The following is an 18,619-nucleotide window of genomic DNA, read 5'->3' as shown; positions in this document are numbered from 1 at the left end:
ATGATTAGAACAATACTTTTCAACTACTTGAGATTTCCAAAAGAAGCAATGAAACACATGAGGAAGTTGTGGGAATATACCCAATCTGGTGGAATGGATGATCGCTTTTGCTTTCCACTTTCAAACATCTTGCCGTTTCAGTTTCTTATAATATAACAGCCTGCTGTTTTCTCTTATGAAAAATGATTTGCTTAATATATCTGTAAAACACTTGTTTATCGGCCGCCTTCAAAACCTCAGTCTCTCAGTTCTTCATCCTTCCTCACGACGGCGACAATGGCGACTCTCACTCACCACACCCCACAGACCGGTTTCCTCTCCAGGCTCCCTCTCAGACCCAAACCCAGAGCCTTCTCCGCAAGAGTCAAAATGTCTCTCCAGGAATCAGCGCCCTCCCTCGCCGTCGTCGGCGTCACCGGCGCCGTCGGACAAGAGTTCCTCTCCGTCCTATCCGATCGAGACTTCCCTTACAGCTCCGTCAAGATGCTCGCGTCGAAACGCTCCGCGGGGAAACGCGTCGCCTTCGACGGCCGCGAGTACACCGTCGAGGAGCTCACGGCGGAGAGCTTCGACGGCGTCGACATCGCGCTGTTCAGCGCCGGCGGATCGATAAGCAAGGAGTTCGGGCCGCGCGCGGCGGAGAGAGGAACGATCGTCGTTGACAACAGCTCGGCGTTTCGAATGGTCGAGGGAGTCCCGCTGGTGATTCCCGAAGTGAATCCCGAGGCGATGAAAGGGATTAAAGTGGGAAATGGTAAAGGGGCGTTGATTGCGAACCCTAATTGCTCCACCATTATCTGCTTGATGGCCGTTACGCCTCTTCATCATCACGCTAAGGTTCGATTTTTTTTGCAATGCCAACGTCTGCGCGTTTTGTGCTATGAGTAACGTTTTGATTGGTTATAACAGGTGAAGAGGATGGTGGTTAGTACTTATCAAGCAGCTAGTGGTGCGGGTGCTGCAGCTATGGAAGAGCTTGTGCAGCAGACTCGCGAGGTTTTTGTTTCTTTTTTTTAACCATTCCATTGAACTTTAATTAAAATGATAATGCTGAGAGTTTGGATTGGTGTTTAACTTAGGTTTTAGCTGGTAAACCGCCGACTTGTAACATCTTCAGTCAACAGGTGAATAGTCAATTTGCTTATAGTTTTATTTTCTGATTCTGAATTACTTTTTGATTGATTTTGATGTATTCTGTAGTATGCGTTTAACCTGTTTTCGCACAATGCTCCCATTACTGAGAACGGTTACAACGAAGAGGAAATGAAACTTGTGAAAGAGACGAGGAAGATTTGGGTGAGTGGTTACTTTGATCTTGTAGTCATTTCACTGTGATCTTTTGTTTAGAATGTTGGTTGTGTGTTAAAGAGGTTTTTTTACATTTCTTGCTCTTTGCAGAATGACACAGAAGTCAAAGTAACAGCGACGTGTATACGTGTTCCGGTTATGCGTGCTCATGCAGAGAGTGTGAATCTCCAGTTTGAGAACCCCCTCGATGAGGTAATAATAATACGCTTCAAACTCGTCTCCTGCTAAGTTTGTTATTACTTATTAGTAGTTTTTGAAGCATGGGTTCCTAGTGAATTTCAATTTGAATCATGGGTGAAACGGCATTCTATAGTCATTTTTAACTTCTTTTCCATGGACCTGTGATCAGCGTTAGTAAGCTTGGATAGTTCTTGAGGAACTTGCAGAGTTAAATCACCTTAGAATTGTTATTTGGACTTGTTCTACTAGCATGTTTAGAGAGCTTGTGATTCTTCTTACGGGATAACAAAAGAATCTTATGATCAAGTTCTTTGTTATCTTAACAGAACACAGCAAGGGAGCTGTTGAGGAAAGCATCTGGAGTTTATATTATAGACGACCGTGCCTCTAACACCTTCCCTACTCCACTTGATGTCTCTAACAAAGACGATGTAGCGGTTGGTAGGATCAGGCGAGACGTGTCCCAAGACGGCAATTTCGGGTATTGTCTCACACTCTTTTCTATTGAATTTGTACCAAACGAGTTCTTCTCATTTAAGTTAAAAGGCTATAACTTTGTAAATTTTTCAGGCTGGACATATTCGTTTGTGGAGATCAAATACGCAAAGGAGCTGCTCTTAACGCTGTTCAAATCGCTGAGATGCTTCTCTGATTTCAGATCCCTCGCTCACTTGGCTTCTCCTGATTCTTGACATGAGATCTCTGTGTATCAGATTTGAGTCAAGAACTTGGTCTCAATTTTTTTGTTTTTGGAGTTTCTTTTGTTTCCCTGTTTGACCACTTTTGTTACTTATCAATCATGAAGTTGTCTCTGAAAGCTGAATCATCCCTCATTCTTGAACCTTGCCAATTTCCGGTTCGAACCGGTACCGGCTTGGTTAATGGAAGATGACATCTTGCATGTGATGTGATCCATGAGAAATTATTAGACTGCATGCTTATTAAATTGAGAATTTACTCTATTACAGTAAAGTTGACTAGTTATTTTTGAATTCGAACCTATAGATTCACCGGCTAATAAAATTTTATTATTTCAAATTCGATATATTTTTAAAAAAAAAACAAAATATTATCAAGTTATATTATGTTTTTAAAATAAAAAAGTAAAAAAAAAATAGCAGCTACCGAAAAAAGAACTAAAAAAATATTTTTAACGTCGTCAGCAAAATACTAAACCCTAAATCCTAATCCCTAAACCCTAAATCCTAATCCCTAAACCCTAAATCCTAAACCCTAAACCCTTGGGTAAACTCTAAACCCTTGGATAAACTCTAAACCGTTGGGTAAACTCTAAACCCTTGGATAAATCCTAAACTCTAAATAAAAACACTAAACCCTAAAACTCTAAACCCTAAATCCTAAACCCTAAACCTTTGAGTGTTTTCGTGTTTAGTGATTTTGATTTAGAGTTTAAGATTTATCTTAGAGTTTAAGATTTATCTTAGAGTTTAAGATTTATCCTAGAGTTTAGGGTTTACCCAAGGGTTTAGGGTTTAGGATTTAGGGTTTAGGGATTAGGATTTAGGGTTTAATGTTTTGCTGACGAAGTTAAAAATATTTTTTTGTAATTATTACTATTTTTTATTTATTTTTTTTTACCTTTTAATTTTAAAAAAATAATATAATTTGACAATATTTTGTTTCTTTTTTTAAAAGATATCGAATATGAAATAATACAATCCTATTAGTCGGTGAACCTCCACCCTAGGAGGTGAACCAGTTGACAAGTCTCAATTCTCATAAAGCCACTCTAGCAAAGAAGATTCCTCATTTAGACACGTGTCTTATGTTCTCCACTCTATCGTAAATTGAAATTTGAGAAATTACGTTAGATCACAGCTTCTTATGGAGGCCTGTTTCTTTTAATTGAATGTGTGACATAATTTTCAGCCCAATAAGATACTGCCTCTCCGTGCTCTGTCTTCGTCCCTTCTTAATTGCGAACTTGAGAAATAAAAATATCCATCTAAACCGTGAATGTGTAAAGTTATATAATTTAATGTCGAATTCAATTGTCTGTGTAACTTCTTCCTCCAATCAAAGCTACTCACAACTTCATCTCTCCTGTGACACCTAAACGCTTCACCTCCAACCAAGCTCAGCATATATACTCCCATAATCATAAGCCTCCTCTACTTCCCAATCAAGGGCGGAGGCAGAGAATTTATTTGTTAGGGGTATAAGTAAAATTGATCAATGGATTAGGTGTATATTTGCTAAAAACAATGGGGGCATATTAAATTTATTCAATGATTAACATGAAATCTTAAAAAGTTGTTGGAGGCAAATGCCCCCCTTGCACACAACGTGGCTCCGCCACTGTTTCCAATCATCTCAATAATAACCCACTACATACATTGTTTACATGGTACAAAATATAGCTTTCAAGCTCCACCGCTCCGGCGAACTCAATCTCCACAACCCCGGCGAAATTCAAAACCGCTTCCATGGATGCTATTCCCGAAAATTCGACCAGCAAAATCCTAGCAAGTCCACCACCAAAGTTCTGGCGAAGTCCAACACCGGTTCCTTGGATAAGAAAAAAGGATTTGCAGCTCCAGTGCTGTGCCAAATAGCTGTAGCATCTGCCATTGTATACATATTCTACTGTCCTCGCCAGTGGACTCCAACGTCTCTTCAGAGTTTGGTTTCTTCGCTGGTATATTCGATATATGATGGTCACAAAGGCATTCATGTATGCTGCAGTTTGTAAATTGTTTAATTGATATGAGCACTCGGGAGTTTAAAGGACAACTTTTCGAAACGAAGCGGAAGGTGGTACTTCGGCGTTTCTGGTGGTCTTTCAAGACAGGCCCATCAAGAAAATGATCAAACAAGGGACCAATGATTGACCTGAAACCACTTGATGTTCTCGAGAGTCTCTCTATACTGTTTATTTGTTACTATTGTCTGAAATCTTTTAATAGTTTTTGCAGCTGGATGCTCATTTTGTGGAATGTAGGCAACACAAAGATTATGGTAATGAAAGGTATTATATACTCAAACAACATCAAAGAAGCCAAGTATAATAAAGGCAGTCAAGTGGTCATCATTGCCTTACCCGCTTATTCCCTTCTTAACGAGCTTTTACACTATATCAAATCCAGTTCCTCCGGTTTGTTACATACTGAAATTCTTTCTAATCGAAGTTTATGTAACATAAAATCGCTATTCTCTAGAGAAATGGAGACAGCAAAAATTTCACACCTCTTTGACTATCATCATATATTAGTACATGAGACAACTATGCATTAAAGCAATATTGTTATATTTTTTAAATTTTTCTATGTGTTAACCCCTACGAAAATATTGAGTTTTACGTTAAACGCTCTATATACTGAAGCCTAAACTTTTTAGTGTTATTTTAAAATTTCTAACCATATTCTACATCTGTATTAATGTATTTTAAACTCTCTTTCACGGTATATGGGAATCATAATAATTTTTTATTAATTAATTAAGTAAAGCTTCATAATACTCTCAAAATCAGTGGAATAACCACTATAAAATGATTATTTTCTTGAAAAGCGGAAACAACAAAGGCTCCAAACCTCTTTCAACATCATCATATGTTAGTGCATGATGCAATTATGCATTAAAACAATATTGTCATATTTTTTAAAATTTTCTCAAAATCTATGTGTTAACCCCTACAAAAATAATGAATTTTGGTAAATGTTTTATATACTGAACCTTATAATCTTTACTGTTGTTTTAAAATTTCTAACCACATTGTACATTTGTATTAATGTATGCTAAACTCTCTTTCATAGTACGTACCATTTTTTAACTTTTTTATAAATTAATTTATTAAAATTTCATATACTCCCTAAATTAGTGGACTAACCATTATAAAATCGTTATTCTCTAGAGAAATGAAGACAAGAAAGTTTTTTTTTTTTCTTCAAACGACTATTCTATTACTCAAGCTTGAGGTGGTCTGGGAAATCAGACTGGAACAGAACAACCAATGTAATACAATTCCCTATGGAAGGATTTCGCTATCTTAGCTAGTGAATCAGACGATACATTTTCCTGACGATGTACAAAAATAATCGAGAACTCCGTGAATCTTGCTTTCAACTTCATAAACTCCTCCAGCTCAGTAGAGAAGCTCGACCATGCTCCCGAAGACAAGAAGGGTTCAAAACCCCTTTGACCATCACCATATATTAGTACAAGAGGCAACTATGCATTAAAACAATATTGTTATATTTTTGAATTTTTTTCAAAAGCTATGTGTTTTCCGTTAAATATTGTGTTTTCCGTTAAACGCTCCATATACTGAAGCCTAAACTTTTTAGTGTTGTTTTAAAATTTATAACCACATTCTACGTTTGTATTAATGTATGTTAAACTCTCTTTCATGGTAAATGAGAATCGTTATAATTTTTTAACAATTAATTTAGTAAAGCTTCATAATACTCCATAAATCGGTGGAATAACCACTATAAAATAATTATTTTCTTGAAAAACTGATATTCCGTGTTTTTAACGGTTTTAAACTCGTTTTGGAGCAATTAAATGGTCGGTTTTAATTAATGTTTTGGTCTATTTGATGCGTTTTGGTGTTCTTAAGTGTAATATGCAGGTTACTAGATAGCTTGCAAGAAAAGAACGCATTCGGGATTTATTCAGAAGCAAGATGGACCGAACAATGGACCGAATGAGAAGTATTGATCGCACAGGACATAGATCGACCGATCCATTGTCTGTGGATCGACCGATCCAGAGCTAAGAAGAAAAGCCGTACGGGTTCATGCACTGGATCGACCAATCCGACCACTGAGGATCGACCGATCCCACGCTCTACGGGCTCCACACGCACCAATGAGCTTTTCACTCCTTTTTACCCACTCCCCTCAATAATGGACGAAAGGAGAGGACTTTTGGGACTCAGAAAAGACCAGAGACGACCAAGAAGGAGATTTACAAGTTCTTGAGAGAGATTTGAGAGTTTTGTAACTTGTTTTGTGTGATTTGTGAAGATTTGTAAAGGAGTTCATCTCAAAACCATTTGGAGAAGATCTTCTGAACCTTTACTCTGTTTTAATACAATCTTATCATGTTTTCTTCATCAAAATCGTGTTGTTCTTGCTTAGTTATGTGTGAGTAGTCATCTAGTTGGGTTTAGGGGTTCTCATAGGGGATTTCTTGATGTTTTGATTCATAAAACGTGTGTAGACTAAGGGATTACGTTTTGGTTCTTCATCTAATGGATTTCTTACTGCTTGAACTGAATTGATCACTTAGTTCATGATATCAGATTGTTTGATGCACCGAAAGTGATTGTTTGAACTTCCGAAAATACTTTAGATGAGCAAAGTGTCCTTAACCCTCGGAAGTTGATGTTATTGCGCTTTGTGAACATATTGAACCTGTTCTTAATGCTTGTTTAGAAATTGAAACTCAGCGGAAGTTAGTGTGGAGATTTCTATAACATAGAGAATTAGCGCTACGGAAGTAGGTTAATTCTAATATCGTGTTTGAGTTCTAGACGGTTCTTAATATATCCATGTGTCTGCCATTAATTGTATCTTGATTAAAAAGAAATCCCTGAGAATTCCCAATGCCCAACGTTTGTTTTAAAATAGTTTTCAAATCGTTTAAATCATCTTTTTACAGCTTGTTTATGTTTTGTGACACTAAAGAAAATTAAATAAAAACCATCAAAAATATATCTTCGTTCGCTGTAGCTATTAACTTGTCTGCAACTCTACGTGTGATCATCGGTCCCTGTGGATTCGATCCCGCATTACTACTGCGTACTTTACTGTGCACTTGCAGTTAGATAATATGGTTAAAACTCGACACATCAAGTTTTTGGCGCCGTTGCCGGGGACCATTTGGTCACCCTAGAGTTAATGATCAGTTTAAGACTATAGCATTTTTATTTTATCTTTCTGTCTTTCTCTTTCTGTTTGTGTTTTCAGGTGAATGAGCGGATTTCATACTAGAAGCAAAGGATCATCGAATTTAATACCTTTGGAGTTAGAGCTCGGCCGCCTAGAGAGACAAGTGAAAAAAAAAAGACTTGAGTCCGCTGAAGAGGTTGAAATGGCTGAACACCAAGAAGACCAGTTTCAGGACAACCCGCAAAATCCAATTCCTGTAGATGAACGAGAAGGCAACAATGCTGGTGATAATCAGCAGGCTGGTGTAGCTGCAAGACAACAGGCTGGAGACTATGGCATGCCTAGGATGACGCTTGCACATTATGATACACCAGATGCATTCTATGCCGATCGTTCTGGGATTCGCCCACCTCCCATTGAGAGAAGAGACTTTGAGATCAAGACTGGTCTCATTAATTTGGTGGAGAAAAATCCGTTTCATGGAAACCCGTCTGAGGACCCGATGTATCACTTGGAGCATTTTGAGCGAGTCTGTGACACCAGCAGACATAATGGAGTTCCTCAAGGCGCTTTGAAATGCAGGTTGTTCCCGTTTTCCTTAGCTGATAAAGCTATCAGATGGTTAAAGTCCATCCCTCCAGGATCTCTTACTACATGGGAAGAGACAAGAGCTGCTTTTCTACAGCATTTCTTCACCAAGTCAAGGTCCACATATCTGAGAAGCAGAATTGGAAGCTTTCAGCAGCTTGATTCAGAAAGCTTTCATGAGGCTTGGGAGCGTTTCAAGGAGTACACACAGGACTGCCCTCACCATGGTTACACTGATGTGAGCTTGCTGAACATTTTCTATAATGGAGTTCATGAAGAGAGTCAAGATGCCATGGACACAGCAAGTAATGGTGATTTCATGACCAAGACTGTTGAAGAAGCTTACACCTTGCTGAACAACCTGTCATCCAGCAAAGCAAACCGCAAGTCAAGGTTTGACACCAGCCAGAAGGGTGTTGGTTATGAATCCAAGAAGATAGATGAGCTGAATGCCAAGATTGAGATGCTTCTCAAGAGAGATCAGAAATCTGTGAAATTTGTGGAGGAGCAAGGCTATCGTTCCTCACAAGAAACTGTTGGTGATGATTCAGATGATATGCAAGCTGATGTGAACTACATTGGTGGTCAAGGAAACTACAACAGAGGCTACAATCAGAACCTTGGATGGAGTCAAAATCAGCAAAATAATCTGTCTTACCGGAGCAACAATGTGGAGAATCCACAACATCAGTCCTACCCTCAGGCAGGAAACAGGCAGAACCAGAATCAGAACCAGAGTGTGTTCAACCAAGGATATCAGAACAGAAATCAATATCAGGGGAACAACTCGGGCAACTCAGGATTTCAGCAAAGGCAGCAGTACAACAACTACCAGAATCAAGGGAATGCCTCTTCGTCACAGTCTTCTCAGGATAACGAAATTAAGAAGATGCTGCAAATGGTGCTAGAAGGTCAGAAGAATAGCACTGCAGAGATAAACACCAAGGTGGATAACATGTATGGAGAGCTTAATGGGAAGTTTGAAGCTTTGAACACCCATTTGAAAGTTTTGGAAAAGCAAGTTGCTCAAACCGCCTCCAGCAGCAGAACAGCACCTGGATTTCTACCAGGGAAGTCAGAGACGAATCCCAAGGAGTTTGTGAATGCTGTAACACTTAGGAGTGGAAAAACGATTGAGGGATCGAATAAGAAAGAGATCGACCGATCTCAGGAACAGATCGACCGATCCAAGGGGAAGGAGATCGACCGATCCGGTCCATGTGGATCGACCGATCCCGTGTCAACGAAGCCAAATTCCTCTGAACCTGAAGAGGTGTATGTGGCGCCTCCTGCTTATGTTCCTAAGGCTCCATACCCATCCAGACCAAGGCAGAAGATCAAAGAACGTGAGTACGAGAAGCTAAAGAACCTTGTTGGGGAGTTACATGTGAGATTGCCATTCGTTGAAGCGGTGAAGATGGTACCTTCTCTTAAAAGGTACATGAAGGAGATTCTTACCGATAAGATGAGCCTAGAGCGTGGTGTGTTGATGCTCAATGAGGAATGTAGCGCAGTTCTACAAAATGTCATGCCTAAAAAGCGTGAAGATCCCGGAGCATTTGTTCTACCATGCCGCATTGGATCACTTACCTTTGAGAAGAGTCTCTGCGATCTGGGTTCAGGAGTGAGCCTAATGCCTTTCTCTGTCTCTGAGAGGCTAGGCATGACGAACTACAAACCTACAAGGATCTCCTTGGTCCTTGCTGACCGATCAGTGCGAAGACCAGTCGGTGTACTAGAAAACATCCCTGTTGGTGTTGGAAAGGGATATGTGCTTACCGATTTTGTAGTTCTGGAGCTGGAAGAGGAACCTAAAGATCCTCTCATTTTGGGCAGACCGTTTTTAGCTACTGCTGGAGCCATGATTGATGTACAGAATGGGCATATAGACTTACGTCTAGGAGACATGGCGATGAGATACAATGTGGAGAAGGTGCTGAAAAATCCGACTATTGATGGACAGACTTTCTGGGTTGATACATTGACTGAACTGGTGGAGGAAATGGATGAAGAGTTGCACACTGATGATCCTCTACAAGTCGCATTGACCCAAAGGGAGAGTGAGTTCGGGTTCATGAACCAAGAAGTGGTTGGATTTTCTGAGATTTTGGATTCAGCCTCACCGATTGAGAAGCATGTCGCCTATGTCAGCCTTGAAGACTCAGGCACCGATAAAACCGTCAAACCGTCATCCTCCCAACCAGATTGGAGTGAGGAGAATGCTCCAAAGGTGGAACTTAAAGCCCTCCCAGCTGGGCTGAGGTATGCATTCTTGGGACCGAATTCCACATATCCTGTTATTATTTGTGCTAACCTGAATAATGTGGAGACCGCTTTGCTTCTTTCAAAATTGCGAAAGTATAGAAAAGCATTGGGGTACTCTTTGGATGATATTACAGGTATTTCTCCAGATCTTTGCATGCACAAGATTCACTTGGAGGATGAGTCAAAGACGTCCATAGAGCACCAGCGAAGACTGAATCCCAAACTGATGGAAGTTGTGAAAAAGGAGATTCTAAAGCTGTTGAGTGCAGGGGTGATCTACCCAATTTCAGACAGCACTTGGGTGAGCCCGGTTCATGTGGTTCCTAAGAAGGGTGGCATCACTGTCATCACAAATGAGAAGGCTGAGCTGATTCCTACCAGAACAGTCACAGGGCATAGGATGTGCATTGACTACAGGAAGCTAAACTCAGCCACAAGGAAGACCACTTCCCACTTCCTTTCATTGACCAGATGCTGGAAAGACTAGCCAACCACCCCTACTACTGTTTTCTCGATGGCTACTCCGGGTTCTTTCAGATACCCATTCATCCAGAGGACCAAGAGAAGACAACATTCACCTGTCCATACGGTACTTTTGCCTACAGGAGAATGCCCTTCGGATTGTGCAATGCTCCTGCCACTTTCCAGAGATGCATGATGTCGATCTTTACTGATCTTATTGAGGACATTATGGAGGTTTTTATGGACGATTTCTCAGTCTACGGTTCTTCATTTACCGACTGCCTTGCTAATCTGTGCAAGGTGCTGGAAAGATGTGAGGAGAAGAACTTGGTGCTAAATTGGGAGAAGTGCCATTTCATGGTGAAAGATGGCATTGTTTTGGGTCACAGGATATCAGAGCAGGGTATCGAGGTTGACAAAGCAAAGATTGAAGTTATGACCAGCCTACAGCCTCCTAGGACAGTGAGGGATATTCGGAGTTTTCTGGGACATGCCGGTTTTTACAGGAGGTTTATCAAAGACTTCTCTATGATAGCGAGGCCACTCACCCGTCTGCTGTGCAAAGAAGCGAAGTTTGTTTTTGATGCTGACTGCCTCGCTGCGTTTCAGATTCTCAAGAAGTCTCTAGTCAGTGCTCCCATTGTGCAGCCACCAGATTGGGACTTGCCATTTGAAATAATGTGTGACGCAAGTGATTACGCGATTGGAGCTGTTTTGGGGCAGAGAAAAGACAAGAAACTCCATGTGATCTATTATGCCAGCCGAACGCTTGATGATGCTCAAATCAAGTATGCTACCACTGAGAAGGAGTTGCTGGCAGTAGTTTATGCTTTCGAGAAGTTCAGGTCCTATTTGGTGGGCTCGAAAGTAATTGTGCACACAGATCATGCAGCCTTGAAGTACCTGATGACGAAAAAAGATGCTAAACCGAGACTCTTAAGGTGGATCTTACTGCTACAGGAGTTTGATATTGAGATCAGAGACAAGAGAGGAGCAGAAAATGGAGTGGCAGATCATCTTTCCCGAATGAGAGTGGAAGCTGAAACACCACTGGATGATACATTACCCGAGGAGAATGTCTATGTGATCACCTTGCTGGAGGATGAGTATTTGGATCAGGCTGATTGCTGTGTCATGAGACAAATTCAGGATGATCTCCCATGGTTTGCAGACTTTGCAAACTACCTATGTGCTGGAATTGAACCACCGAACCTGAAGGGGTATGAGAGGAAAAGTTCATGAGAGATGTGAACCACTACTACTGGGATGATCCCTTCCTCTACAAGAGATGCTCAGATGGTTTATTCAGGAGATGTGTTCTGGAGAATGAGATGCAAGGGATTCTTTTCCACTGCCACAGTTCAGAATACGCAGGCCATTTTGCAACATTCAAGACGGTTTCTAAGGTCCTGCAGGCTGGTTACTGGTGGCCTACACTTTTCAGAGACGCCCATGAGTTTGTCTCAAAGTGTGATGCATGTCAGCGGAAGGGCAACATCAGTAAGAGAAATGAGATGCCCCAAAATTTCATCCTTGAAGTTGAAGTTTTTGATGTATGGGGAATTGATTTTATGGGCCCTTTCCCATCTTCTTATGGAAATGAGTACATCCTGGTTGCGGTTGATTATGTCTCCAAGTGGGTGGAAGCAGTAGCCAGCAAGACAAATGACTCTAGTGTTGTCAAGAAAATGTTCAAGACAGTCATTTTTCCAAGATTCGGGATCCCGAGAGTGGTTATTAGTGATGGAGGCTCTCACTTCATCAACAAGACGTTCGATAAACTGCTGAAGAAACATGGAGTAAAGCATAAGGTAGCTACACCTTATCATCCTCAGACAAGTGGGCAGGTTGAAATATCGAACCGAGAAATCAAGGGGATTTTGGAGAAGGCTGTAGGCAAAACAAGGAAAGACTGGGCTGTGAAGCTTGATGACGCCTTATGGGCGTATAGAACCGCCTACAAGACTCCCTTGGGCACCACTCCTTTTAATCTGGTCTATGGAAAGTCTTGTCACCTACCTGTGGAATTGGAGTACAGTGGTTTTTGGGCAACGAAGTTGATGAACTTCGACATTAAAACCGCTGCAGAAAGGAGGATGGTTCAGTTGAACGAGCTGGACGAGATTCGGTTGAACGCCTATGAGAACACCAAAATCTACAAGGAAAGAACTAAGGCGTGGCATGACAGAAAGATAATCCCGAGAGACTTCGCTGCTGGAGACAAAGTCCTTCTGTTCAACTCTAGACTCAAGCTATTTCCTGGAAAGCTTAAGTCTCGTTGGTCCGGACCTTTCACCATCACAGAGGTTAGACCTTATGGAGCTGTTGTCTTGGAAGAGAATGGGAGGAAGTTCACAGTCAATGGGCAGAGGCTAAAACCTTACTTCACAGATGCAAAACCCGAAGAAGGAACCAAAATTCCTTTATCGGAACCTGATCTCGCCTAAGGACAACAAAATAGTCAGGCTCGCGACTTTAAACAAGCGCTGAGTGGGAGGCAACCCACATGGTTTGATTTTCTTTCTCTTTTGTGATTATGTTTTTTGTGTGAATTGATTTTTGGTTGTGTTTTAGATGATTTTCAGGCATGTATCACGATCAGGCAGAGATCGGGCGATCCATGTATGAGATCGGTCGATCCGTGTGAGGAAGAGCGGTCGATCTCGGAAGAGGATCGGTCGATCCGACTAGTAAAGATCAGTCGATCTAAGGTAAGTATTGCCCGGTTTGATTTCACTTAATTTAAACCGGAAAACACCCATAAAACACCCAACTCGCGAAAATATCGAACAAAACACATAATATTTCATCTTCCTCTCCTCTCAAACTCTCTCAATCCTCTCAAGAACACCAAATTCGATTTCCATCATCTCTCATCCGATTTTTGTAATTCTTGGTGCTAAACTCATTAGTTTTTCAAGCTCTATCCGTTTCTACCATCAGTTTTCATCAAGACACAGGTATGACTCTCTAATTTTGGAATCTAAAATCGCCCTAGGGTTTGATGTTGGGGAATCTCCGAATTCTAAATGGAATGGCATCTAGGATGGTTTATTTGTGATGATTATACTCATGGGTTACCTTGATTGCCAATTTCGTGGGTTGAATTGAGATTTTAGAGAAATAATTTCCAATGGTCATAATGTTGATAAAAGTTCAAATTAAAACTGAAATTCTAATTGTTTGAATGAAATACTTGAATATCCATGATGATTAACACTTTGCAGCATGATTTCTTTAAGCAATTATGAATTTGGAACTGAAAAATAAAAATTTTAATTTTGGAGTTTAATTGAAAAACGAAAATTGGAATGGAGTGTGATGTGTTATCTTGAGTTTTGAGAAGAGATGTGTGCTAAATTTTTACATGTTTAGGGGATTGATCAGAATTGATTTTATAAGAGTGTTTTTCTATTTGTCTCTTACTTGGGTTTTGATGAATTAATTTTGCAGATAATGCCTAAGAGACAGAAGAAGAAGGGTGAGCGTGGGAGTTCCTCGGTACAGACTGCTAGGCTCAGCACAAAGGGCAATTTCCGAAAGACGGATAGGTCTCATCCTGCGAATCGAGAGATAACCCAGCAGTGGGATATACATGATGATGATTTCTACGAGCAGATGAGGGGAGTGGAAATATGTCCGTCGCGCTTCGCTCACAGAGACACTACAGATGCATTGGGGATAACCGAGGATATTGAAGCCTTGTTCGAGAAGATTGGCCTGGGGTACATCTTCGATCTCCACTGTGATTGCTATGCTGATTTGACCAGGCAGTTCCTCGCATCAGCCCGCCTCTACCATCCTGACGAGGACAACCCGGTAGCTGATAAGGCGATGTTCTCCTTCATTGTGAACAGGCAGTTCCACTCCATGACCATCTTTCAGCTGTGCGACGTCTTTGGGTTCGAGAAAGGACGTCAATCTTGTGTTCCTGACTTCCCGGAACACAATGATTTCTGGAAATTCATCGCTTCAGGAAACTTCATCTCTAGAGAGGCCAAGCAAGCTAGAATTCGTAGCCCTGTTCTGCGATATGCAGTGAGAGTGATCAGCAGTGTTATCTATGGGAAGACAGAACCCGCTGCAGTGACAAAAGATGAGCTAGCTCTTCTGTTCATCGGGGCTGGACACCTATGGCCTCAGGGCGCAGACATTACCTATGTTAGCGGGAAGGACATAAACATAGGAGCTGTGATCGCGGAGAAGCTTGCGTACTTCAAAGTTTCAGACACGAAGAGATGTGGGTTTGGAGCGGTCATCGCACGGATCTTAAGGCAATGTGGAGTGTTTCTTCCACCTTTTGACAGAGTGGTGGATAAGAAGGGGATGCATCAGAACTTTTTCGACATGAGAGCACTCATTAGCAGCCACTACCTCACCGGCCCTTGGCGAGGTAGCATCGACAAGTCAGCCCCTCATATCTACCAGTTCCATGACCCACAAGGGAGAGAGCAATTTGTCAAACTACCCTATACCGCCATCACAGCGCTGACTGATCCAGGTGCTCTCATATTTCTACCACCGCCTGCATTTCTCTGCGCCAGACCCGCGACACTGAAGAAGAAAGGAGTCGCATCATCATCGACACACCAGCAGGCACCACATGATGATATAGAGGAGGAGCCTGAAGATGAGGAAAGTCTTTTCCCCACGGATTTCACTCCGTATATGCTGCCACCAGCACCTCCCGCTACTGCATCCGCTGCTGAGATCAACGCTTGGTCCATCAAGAGCCATCAAACCAACAACTCCATACTGCTGAAGATGTGGAAGGGAATCTGCAACATTAAGAAGGGATGCGCATCACAGCCAGCTGTTTCTGGAGATAGCGATGACGACTCAAGCGCTCACGACACCGCTGTTGGACCTGAGGCAGCGGAGGACTCTGATGATGATGGAGCATTGGAGAGGTGCTCGAAGAGGCGCACTGACCGCAACGCCTGATCGGTAATCTCTCTTGGAATTATTTTCACACCGAGACGGTGTGAAGTAAGTCTGGGGGAGGATGCTACTTATGTACCATATTGCATTATTTCTTTCATTTTCTTAGTTTATCGGATTTGCTTGCTTTTAAAAAACTCTCTACGCATTTTTATCAGACCCTGTGATGATTATTAGACTATTTCCTTGTGTGTTGTGCATTACATTTCATATTGGCCATTTTTCAGGACTGTTAGCGCAGACAAACCGAGGAACCACTTGACCAAACAACCTCTCCTTAAATCTTTTATCAAGTCTCGGTGAATTGTAATCGACTCAACTATTTTTGACCATTAATGAATTTAATTTCTTTTGACCAGGAATCAACATCAGGAAACGGTACACCATATACACATTCAGGATTTTCTTTACCACATTTTACCACTCTTTAATAATCCTGAATGGTCAGACTCATCAATAGTTTGGTACCACACCTACACCTTACCCTTTTATTTCATCTCCATGCATTCTTACACACTGATCATATGTGCATACATGTGCAAAAACAATGGAGAGATTAGGGTAGACATGGTTCATCCGACTGCTTAGGTAGGATCGGAACATTTAGGTGGTTAGACACGGACATGTGTGTCTAGAGGTGTAAATAGAAAAATTGGGTGTTGTAAGTGTGTGATTGCATCGCAGTGTATATATTCGATTTCGGTTTGTATAAGTTTTCGTTCTTAAACATATAAAAAAAAAAAAAAAAAAAAAGAAGAAAAAAAAAGGAAAAAAAAAAAAAAAAAAAAAAAAGTTCATGTTTATATCTCATTCAGTAGATTTGATTTAGACATTTTATTTTTATTTTGTGTACCAGAGATGATGCGTTGTTTAAATTTGGTGTTAGAGTTTGAGATTTGTTGGGTTTTGATCATTTGAGACTTGAGCAATTCGAAAACGTGGTTATCAATATACTCGGTTTCTCCAGCGATTTTGCATAATGTTTTGCATTTTTTTTGTTATTGCTGATACCCACAAACACTTGAGCCTCACCTAATTAAACACTAAAACAGCCTCCCAAACACCGAGCCCGTTATACCTGATGGAGATATCTTTGGTGGAAAGGTCACGCCCTTTTTAAGGAATGTAAAGAGTTGATTACTTGAAACTGAGACTTGCAGGTCTGAAATATGGAAAGGTTTGCGCGGTCTTGGTGGGGATTTGGAATGAATGCCTTGACAGTCTCTGATTTAAGTGGTTAGCGAAATCACAAGGTAAGGTCTACTGAGGGTTAGTGAGCTCCCAAATTTTAATCCTCTTTACTTGAGGACAAGCAAAGATTCAAGTCTGGGGGAGCTGATATTCCGTGTTTTTAACGGTTTTAAACTCGTTTTGGAGCAATTAAATGGTCGGTTTTAATTAATGTTTTGGTCTATTTGATGCGTTTTTGTGTTCTTAAGTGTAATATGCAGGTTACTAGATAGCTTGCAAGAAAAGAACGCATTCGGGATTTATTCAGAAGCAAGATAGACCGAACAATGGACCGAATGAGAAGTATTGATCGCACAGGACATAGATCGACCGATCCATTGTCTGTGGATCGACCGATCCAGAGCTAAGAAGAAAAGTCGTACGGGTTCATGCACTGGATCGACCGATCCGACCACTGAGGATCGACCGATCCCACGCTCTACGGGCTCCACACGCACCAATGAGCTTTTCACTCCTTTTTACCCACTCCCTTCAATAATGGACGAAAGGAGAGGACTTTTGGGGACTCAGAAAAGATAAGAGACGACCAAGAAGGAGATTTACAAGTTCTTGAGAGAGATTTGAGAGTTTTGTAACTTGTTTTGTGTGATTTGTGAAGATTTGTAAAGGAGTTCATCTCAAAACCATTTGGAGAAGATCTTCTGAACCTTTACTCTGTTTTAATACAATCTTATCATGTTTTCTTCATCAAAATCGTGTTGTTCTTGCTTAGTTATGTGTGAGTAGTCATCTAGTTGGGTTTAGGGGTTCTCATAGGGGATTTCTTGATGTTTTGATTCATAAAACGTGTGTAGACTAAGGGATTACATTTTGGTTCTTCATCTAATGGATTTCTTACTGCTTGAACTGAATTGATCACTTAGTTCATGATATCAGATTGTTTGATGCACCGAAAGTGATTGTTTGAACTTCCGAAAATACTTTAGATGAGCAAAGTGTCCTTAACCCTCGGAAGTTGATGTTATTGCGCTTTGTGAACATATTGAACCTGTTCTTAATGCTTGTTTAGAAATTGAAACTCAGCAGAAGTTAGTGTGGAGATTTCTATAACATAGAGAATTAGCGCTACAGAAGTAGGTTAATTCTAATATCGTGTTTGAGTTCTAGACGGTTCTTAATATATCCATGTGTCTGCCATTAATTGTATCTTGATTAAAAAGAAATCCCTGAGAATTCCCAATGCCCAACGTTTGTTTTAAAATAGTTTTCAAATCGTTTAAATTAATTTTTTTACAGCTTGTTTATGTTTTGTGACACTAAAGAAAATTAAATAAAAACCATCAAAAATATATCTTCGTTCGCTGTAGCTATTAACTTGTCTGCAACTCTACGTGTGATCATCGGTCCCTGTGGATTCGATCCCGCATTACTACTGCGTACTTTACTGTGCACTTGCAGTTAGATAATCGGGTTAAAACTCGACACATCAAAAACGGGGACAACAAAGGCTCCAAAACTCTTTCAACATCATCATATGTTAGTGCATGATGCAACTATGCATTAAAACAATACTGTCATTTTTTTGAAATTTTCTCAAAATCTATGTGTTAATCCCTACAAAAATATTGAATTTTTTCAATGCTTTATATACTGAACAATATAATCTATAGTATTGTTTTAAAATTTCTAACCAAATTATACATTTATATTAAAGTATGCTAAACTCACTTTCATGGTACATGAGCATCGTTCAATTTTTTTATAAATTAATTTAGTAAAATTTCATATACTCCTTAAATTAGTGGACTAATTATTATAAAATCGCTATT

General features: G+C 40.6%; 2 protein-coding genes and 1 non-coding gene across 3 annotated transcripts; 2 read left to right on the top strand and 1 right to left on the bottom strand.

The window, feature by feature from the left end:
- The first annotated feature begins 202 nt into the window (after nucleotides 1-202).
- Nucleotides 203-2,394, top strand: LOC106362122 (aspartate-semialdehyde dehydrogenase). The gene is made up of 7 exons (XM_013801953.3): nucleotides 203-837; nucleotides 910-996; nucleotides 1,080-1,124; nucleotides 1,201-1,296; nucleotides 1,399-1,500; nucleotides 1,815-1,969; nucleotides 2,059-2,394. The coding sequence occupies exons 1-7, from the start codon at nucleotides 277-279 to the stop codon at nucleotides 2,138-2,140; spliced, it is 1,128 nt and encodes a 375-aa protein (XP_013657407.1). The 5' UTR covers nucleotides 203-276; the 3' UTR covers nucleotides 2,141-2,394.
- Nucleotides 2,395-8,055: 5,661 nt separating this feature from the next.
- On the bottom strand, nucleotides 8,056-8,162 carry LOC125592137. The gene has a single exon (XR_007327986.1). It is a non-coding gene; the product is annotated as a small nucleolar RNA R71 (small nucleolar RNA).
- Nucleotides 8,163-13,496: 5,334 nt separating this feature from the next.
- Nucleotides 13,497-15,890, top strand: LOC125591710. The gene is made up of 2 exons (XM_048766402.1): nucleotides 13,497-13,618; nucleotides 14,112-15,890. The coding sequence occupies exon 2, from the start codon at nucleotides 14,115-14,117 to the stop codon at nucleotides 15,600-15,602; it is 1,488 nt and encodes a 495-aa protein (XP_048622359.1). The 5' UTR covers nucleotides 13,497-13,618; nucleotides 14,112-14,114; the 3' UTR covers nucleotides 15,603-15,890.
- The last annotated feature ends 2,729 nt before the right edge of the window (nucleotides 15,891-18,619 follow it).

The sequence above is a fragment of the Brassica napus genome, chromosome C8 (genome assembly GCF_020379485.1).
Source record: "Brassica napus cultivar Da-Ae chromosome C8, Da-Ae, whole genome shotgun sequence".
Classification (NCBI taxonomy): Eukaryota; Viridiplantae; Streptophyta; class Magnoliopsida; order Brassicales; family Brassicaceae; genus Brassica; species Brassica napus.
Note: the sequence above shows the minus strand (reverse complement) of the source record. Positions and strands in the feature narration are given on the sequence as shown.